The sequence below is a fragment of the Gregarina niphandrodes genome (assembly GCF_000223845.1).
Source record: "Gregarina niphandrodes unplaced genomic scaffold scaffold00061, whole genome shotgun sequence".
NCBI classification, from domain to species: domain Eukaryota; phylum Apicomplexa; class Conoidasida; order Eugregarinorida; family Gregarinidae; genus Gregarina; species Gregarina niphandrodes.
In genome coordinates, this window is record NW_011645828.1 from 39453 (window position 1) to 46976 (window position 7524).

A 7524-nucleotide genomic window follows, 5' to 3' on the forward strand; every position below is an offset into this window, starting at 1 on the left:
ACCCAGGGTATGGATGTCACGAGGCCTTCATCCCGGGATTTCCGGCCCAACTCCCTCTCGCTCATCCTGGTGATCCTCTTCCAGGTCCCCTTCACGGTCTCTAGCGGCGGCCACTGGCCGCGGGGCGTGTAAGCCTCGCCGTCCGGCCCGAGCACGACCCAGTCCTTAAGTGGTAGGTGGTGATCGTCAGGAATGAAGTCTTGCATGTTGGGATGTTGACTCAGCACGTTCGTGGTCACCTTGCTGGGCACAGGCAGGCTCATCACTTCACCGGGTTTGCACCGATCGCACACGAAATTTCCAACGCCACCGCGTCTGTTCCTCTTGACTGCCACCTTGTCCTCCCAGCTTATCCCCAACATCGGACGACAGATGCCCTTCCAGAAGAACGACGTGTAGTCACCAGAGGGCTCAAGTGCCTTGTAGGTTTTAAACAGAGCCTCGCGCAATTCGCTCATGCTCGCCATGGATGTCTGCAACGGAGTAATTGAGTCACCTTCAGTCAACTTGCCAGCCTCGGCCAGCTGCACCAAGACCTCTTGGGCCCTTCGAACTCTCTCCGCTTCGTCAGCAGCATTCCTCTCGGACGTGGTGCCGCGTGCTGAGTCGACTCTCACCGTCGGACGAATTGCACCACTCACCAACTGGATCTGGTCTTGGCTTACCAACCGACCTCCGCTCTTCATCAGCTCGTCCACCGTCTGCAGAGCGATGGTTAGAAACAGCCGTGGGGTGATACGATCTTGATCAGCAAAACCAATTCTTACACAATCGGGCAGCGCTGGCGGGAAGCGGTCAGGAACGTTCTCTCGACGATCCCACACGACGCGCTCAGTCGCAAGCGATTCACAATGCTCCTCCCCAGGTACCGTAACGTCAAAGGTTACCCCAGTCAGCGCCGACAACAACGCCGAAATCTCCTGAGACTCTGAGGCACAACAGCCTCTCATTTTCAATTCACGAAAAATCCCCAAACAACCACACGGACCTCACACGGGCCTCGGCCGACCGCCAGTATTGCGACGGAACTCAACTCAGTTTACAAGGCACCGAGGGACGGTAGCAAGCCGCAGTCTGGACCTTTCCCCTTTCTCGGTGGACTGCCTACTAAACTACTGCCGAATTACAAACGCGTGTTGACTGAATCATTGAAACGTTTTACTACCGCTGCTCGAGAACCACTAAAGTTGTACTTGGATGCATCCAACACAGCTGCTGGACTAGTCCTAAAGCAAGCTAGCAATACCTTAATGATGACCGCATCCATTCCGCTACTGACCGTACATAACTATGCAGATACGAGACGGCGTCTCCCCACTTGAATAGACCAAGATCTCATCATCTTTATCCACTAAGAAATCTAAGTCGACTATGAAGAAAAAGTTTTGCGAAGATGGTTGTTTCAGACCAATGGTTGTTTCAGACCAATGGTTGTTTCAGACCAATTTGAACCAACCAAATACAGATCAATGGATCCAAAATATTGCCGAAGTCATCTCCTCCACCACCACCGAAGCCGGTACGAAAGTCAACTTACAGATACAGCTCAGATCCCACGTCTATGAGGCACTCAAGCAATCCGGGAACTACGAAGAGTTCACGGACAGGCTCTCCAACAACAACCACCAGGCTCTCCAACAACCACCTTATACTCGCTTCCTTTGCCATCTCCTGGTCTGCCTACGTATCTCTCTCTGAAGAGTAATATCCGGACGGGAACTGCAGCCGCGCTCGTGTCGTGGTTCTCTCGACTCTGTGTGCCGTCCAGGGGCGTGGCGACCTCGGGAGGAATTTTTCTACACGACTCATACCTACAAGTGTAATGCCGGACATCACAGCCATTAACAACGATGCCCTACCTATCACTGGCGACAGCTACTGGATGGGTTGAGGGTGCATGGGCTTCCGAGGTTCCCGCGACCAGAGGCGATGGACAAGTCCGAACGAAACTAGTGGGTTTCACGAGTCAGCAGCAAGCCGTGGCCGAAGCCGACATCACCAACGAGCAGCGATTCGAAGATGTCTGGGTCGACTCCGTAGCCGCCTTAGTCCGACACGAAGACTGGGTAGACCGCAGTCCGACATGCAACCCTCAACACATAACAACATGGAAGAAACCGCCATGATTCAACCACTGTGGAACAGAATCCCCCAGTCGAACGTGGCGGTTGCGACCGTCCAACCTGGAGATTTCCCACAGCTCAGGCGCATCCTTGGCGTGGCGTCTCCGCAGTGGAGGACCTGGTTTGTAAACATGGGCACTGGGGCGAGCCTGTTCGACGTCTTGCAGAAGATAACCAACCACCACAACTGGCAAGGGACGCCAGTGCTGGTCGTAGTCGTAACGGGGGACAGGGCCCAAGAGCAACCAGAAGACGACATCGACGGCGTACTCTCCCCACAACAAATGGGAACGAAGCGGCGCTGCTACAACTGCGGACTCCCCCGTCAGGGAGAAGGGGAGGGATGCCCAGCACGCAACTCACGTCGTGACAACTGCGGCCGAATGGGACACTGAAGAAAGGAACTCCCGTCTACTCTGTGACAGAAACGTCGCAAGGACGCCTCCAGGTCAAAGTCGGTGGCGGGTGAGAGCCCTTTTCTGTAAAGGTCCATGCACGCAATACCCGTTGCAGCTCTTTATAGATGCCGGGGCCGAACCTAGAGAGCCCGACAGATACCGGGGCCGAGATCAGTCTACTTCGAGAGCGCGGCACAGAGAGAGCGGGCGTGCCACTCTCAAGGCAGAGCATGAGAATCGACACGGTGCTAGGATCCGGCACCCTGCCCCTCGCAGCACCAGCCGATACGCGCATCGGCGAACACAAGAAGGACTCCACCTTCGCGGTGATGCCGCCAAATGACCTGCCCAACCTACTGGGCACACCCGACCTGGACCTACTGCCCACGGTAGGCCCGACCAGAATGGCCCTGTGGGCCAAGAGGGGATACGTCGACGAGTTAAGACTATCCGACCCGAGGTAGAGGGAGACCCCGCCCTTGGAGCCACCAAGGGAGGCACGACACTCGCGGTGGAGACGAACCACGCGAAGCAGAAACGGCTGTTTGAGCAAAACACACAGCACATGGACGGCGAGCACCGCGGCTCCTGGAGGAGTTCAAGGACACATGGGAGTACCCCAGGGTGGCGCAAGTCAAGGACGGTTCGGGGCAGCAGGACGCCCGCACAAGGCCAGGGTGCGCCCCTACAAAATCAGATGTTGGAGGAGTTGAAGCAGCAGGTCGCAAAGCAACTGCAGCTCGGAGCCATCCGATCCTCGAAGACCGAGTGGGCTGCCGCTCCTCACTTTGTAAAGAAGGAAACCGGGGAATCGATGTGCGTCATCGACTACCGCAGCTTCGACGCGGCCATGGTAGCAGACTCCAACCCCCTTCCACGCATCTGGGACCATCGGCGACGGGCGGCCGGACAGAGATACTACTGCACGCTAGGCATGAACTCAGGGTCGTGGAATGTGCCAATCGAGGAGGTGCAAGACGCTTTATAAGTCTGATTGGCCTTTTCGAGTTCAAGTCATCTGCTAAGAGAAAATGCGTTCTGCCACATTGACGACATCGTCATTTTTGGACAGGACTTCGACAGCGTACTGCAGCGGGTTAAGCTCATCCTGGAACAGTGCAGGAAGACCGGTTTCTACTTGCGCCTAGACAAGAGCGAATGGTTCAAGGACGAAGTGAAGTACCTCGGGCACGTCGTCGGCCAGACGGGCATAAAGGTCTAGGAGAAGAAGTCTCGAGCAATCGTCAACGCACCGGCCCCTGCCAGCAAGAAGGAGCTACAAAGCTTCCTAGGGATGTGCGGCTATCTGAAACCCTTCATCCCCGAGTTCTCACACATCACGGCGCCGATATTCGGCTTGCTGAAGAATGGCAAGACCTGCGAGTGGCGGGGCGTGTTCTGACGCGCCGCCCAGAACACCGTCACGCTGCATGCCCCAATGGCAAGTACATCATAGAGGCCGACGCGTCCGAGTTAGGTGTCGTGACTGTACTCGAACTAATCTCTTGCGACAACGTAGCGAGCCAGCTACAACAAGCTACGTTGTAGCCAGTCAGCTACAACGTAGCAAGAACGCAAGCAAGTGCAACAGCAAACGCTCCCAAAGCGAACGGCGGAGTCCCTCCTCAGAAACCGACCGTTTGAGGAAGACCCACCCCACGGACCGACCAGGAGATATCGTCGTGGAGTTTGTCGACCCGCAGCATCGTCCCTCAACGGACCGGAGACGCCAAGGTGGTTCGCGCCCAAGTGGTCACTCCCCATGAAGGTGGTAAACACAACCCGCGCGCAACTCGAGGTGGAAGGATACGGCCAGCCAGGTTCCGCGTTCCAGGTACACCAGGAGGTTCATGCGAAGTGAGGACCCCCAACTCGAGTCCATAACAAACCAGTACTCGCAGAACGTCGAGGACGAGGCCGCAATCGACCCCGAAACGGGAGCGATATTTAACAAAGATTTCTACACATGTTTTTGACACAACTCGTTCACAGCCATTAACAGCGATGCCCCATCAGGTGCTTCTTTTTTTCTGGTGTTGATACCGGGGAAAAATCAGTCAGCCGACACGCCTGGCGTGGGCGCGTAGTTGTCAAAGTCGTCACAGCCTGCATCGATTCGCACTTGGTCCCAGAATCTCAGCTGTCTGTCGGCGGCGTCTTCATCGTTTTTGGCGGTGAGGCAGAAAGGGACGGTAGCGAGGCGTAGTGTAGAAGTATTGCCTATGGACTCGAGTACGACGTATGCTTGTGCGTAGCTGCCAATGTACCAGCCGGTTTGGCCAGGACTCGTGACTCGGGCTCCGCCGACAAGGGTAAGCGCGTCATCTGCGAGTCGTGTGACAAGTCGGGGAGAGAGCCGGTAGGACTTGAGGAAGTCTCCGAGGTTGGCAACTCGCCAATACTTGATACGGTCATCCAGGTCGCCTTGAATAACGGAGCTGGTCGTTCGTACTGGGGTGAGCGGATCCGGCCAGGATGTCCCACTACCCTGCTCAGGCTCCCAAGTGTGCAGCCACGGGAACGCCGTCATCTTGACGTCTTGCTGTTCCGCTTCCAGCTGTACCTCCGCCTTTATGCGCGCGACATGTTCCTTCCACGCGCCCCTGACGCCCTTCGGCGCCGGTATTTTTTCACTTGCTATCCACTTCTCGATCGGCACCGCCCACTCATTAACGGGCACTAGATGGTCGCTCGGAATCACGCATTTCGTCTCCTCGCTACCCGTTGCCAACACGGTGGTGATCAACCGGTTCGGCACCGGCAGGCTTACAACTGGACCTGGCTCGCAGCGGCCACACAGTTGCTCTCTGTGAAGGGCAACCACCACACGACCTTCACTGATTGCCAACATCGGACGACAAATACCCTTCCAACAAGACGACTTGTATTCACCCGAGGGCTCAAGCGTTCTGTAGCTCTTTAATAGTGCCTCCCGCAAGTGGCTCATGCTCTGCATCGATGTGGTTAACGGAGTTATTCCCGGAACTACTGGGTCACCGGGAACTACTGGGTCACCGGGAACTACTGGGTCACCGGGAACTACTGGGTCACCGGGAACTACTGGGTGATCCGAACTTATCAAGTCGGCCTCGGTCAATTTGCCTTCCTCGGCCAATTTTGCCAAGACCTTTTGAGCCATCCGGACTCTCTCAGACTCGTCAGCAGCCTGCTGGAAGTACATGTAGTTGACGGCGCCTTCCAGGTCCAGTCTCACGATCGGCTGCACATTGCTATCTTCCAATTGGATTTGCTCTCGGCAGAACAACGTGTCTTCCCTGCCCATCAACTGATCCACTGTCTGTAACGCAACAATCAGGAACAACCGCGGGGTCATTCGGTCTCCATCGCCAAACCCCACCCTGACACAACCTGGCATCGGCCGTGGCACTCCTTCTGCTTCCTTTTCTCGTCGGTCCCACACGACACGGTTGGTCGCAAGTGACTTACACATCTCTTCACCCACCACAGTAACGTCGAATGTCATCCCAGTGAGCACAGACAACAACGGCCACATGGCCTGGGTATCTGTGCCAATGCTTCCTCTCATCAACTGTTTAATTTCCCCACAAAAAATTCGACTCGCTATGGTCAGATTCCGAAAAACTTAAGCTATTCTAACAAGTATGCCTCGGCTTTAGTCCTTAGAGATGGAAACTCTGCAAGGGCGGGTGCATTAGCTACTGTGGCTACGTCATACATTGTTGTGACTGCAGCGCACCCCAGGGCCCAAGCTCGGTGGTACGCCCATTCAGTTACCACTCGGGCAATTGTCTCGTTAGAAGCTTGACTGTAAAGCCGGTTAAACGTGTCTTCATGGGCCGAAAATCGGAAAGCTTTTTCGTGACGCAAATTCTCAATAATAGTATGGCGTGTTAGACCAGTGTCCACAGCGTGCTGCTCAATGAGCAGGTCCATCAAACGACGTACAAATAGTTCCTCATGACGAATGGCCATGCGTAAGCCGCGGTGCTCCGTCTGGATGAACCTAAAGCCATCGCCGTTAGTGGCTGGAAAGCTTCCCCGTTGTTCTGGCACTTGCCAACGCACCAAATCCGCGAAGTAAGTGAAAAGCACGCGGTTTCGGTGTTTGAAGTAGATGTAGTGATCCATGTAGTAATCACTCCGAGCCAATATCAATCCGAGGGTAGCAATCCACTTGCCCAGTCGGGATTCGTAAAGCTCCCTCGGGGGGGAGTTGGTGGTGCGTATCTCTGAAAGCTGGTGTGCGATGTCACCCAATTTTTCGATTACTGTATCGGTTACTCCTAGGCCGAATCTAAAACAGTTCTTTCCTCCGAGCCAAATATCCTTCGCTTGATCAAGCTCCTCTGCTGGGTGATGATCCTTAGTAAATTCCTCTGGCGAATGCGCGACCATTTCCGTAAAGGCATGTACCAGAGCCTGCCCCGGATACCAACGCGCCAGTACAGCTAGATTCCACAATCTCTGTTCAGGTGTCAAAGCATCCTTTGTGTCCAAGTAGTAAGCCCAATAGGCCACCGCCGCAGCTGACTTGAGACTGATCTCAGATACTATGTTGTGAGCCCAAGGTGGTAGCGATTCCGGCCGATAGCCAAACCAAGATTCGGGTATGACAACTGTATTGTAGGCTTCTCTTAGGCGACCAACCACCGCGCTGGCACGTTCCTCGTTTTCAGGGTCAGACCAAAATCGAGGAAGAAGCCATTCCAGAATTGCTGAGAAACCAGACAGACTCAGTTGTTCGTATTCAACGATCCTTCCATGCGTTACGACAGTTCCACCCGACGGGCCGGGAGTGGACAGGAGCTGCCTTTCAAACCATTTCAAAACTTGCGCATCATCGCCGTCCGAGAAACGAAGGCCGTCCGAGAAACGAAGGCCGTCCGAGAGACGATCTTCAAGGCAACTAGCCACATGATCCTCAGCTAAACTCTGGAAAAACAAGTTCCGACCCGCCCGAACTGGTTCTCTACTAAGGGTCTCTTGCACCGCCAGTAACGTAGCCATCCCATGTTCAACCG

The 7524-nt window shown here is 55.0% G+C and overlaps 3 protein-coding genes across 3 annotated transcripts; all 3 read right to left on the reverse strand.

Moving 5' to 3' along the window:
- On the reverse strand, nt 1-950 carry GNI_174630 (hypothetical protein; the record flags this gene model as incomplete). The annotated part of the gene is made up of 1 exon (XM_011135082.1): nt 1-950. A coding segment is annotated over one exon (950 nt), but the record flags the coding sequence as incomplete, so codon positions are not given.
- Nucleotides 951-4574: 3624 nt separating this feature from the next.
- On the reverse strand, nt 4575-6068 carry GNI_174640 (hypothetical protein; the record flags this gene model as incomplete). The annotated part of the gene is made up of 1 exon (XM_011135083.1): nt 4575-6068. One exon carries the CDS (start codon nt 6066-6068, stop codon nt 4575-4577), a length of 1494 nt encoding a protein of 497 aa, XP_011133385.1.
- Nucleotides 6069-6130: 62 nt separating this feature from the next.
- On the reverse strand, nt 6131-6898 carry GNI_174650 (hypothetical protein; the record flags this gene model as incomplete). Its single annotated transcript, XM_011135084.1, has 1 exon — nt 6131-6898. The coding sequence occupies one exon, from the start codon at nt 6896-6898 to the stop codon at nt 6131-6133; it is 768 nt and encodes a 255-aa protein (XP_011133386.1).
- Between the last annotated feature and the right edge of the window lie 626 nt (nt 6899-7524).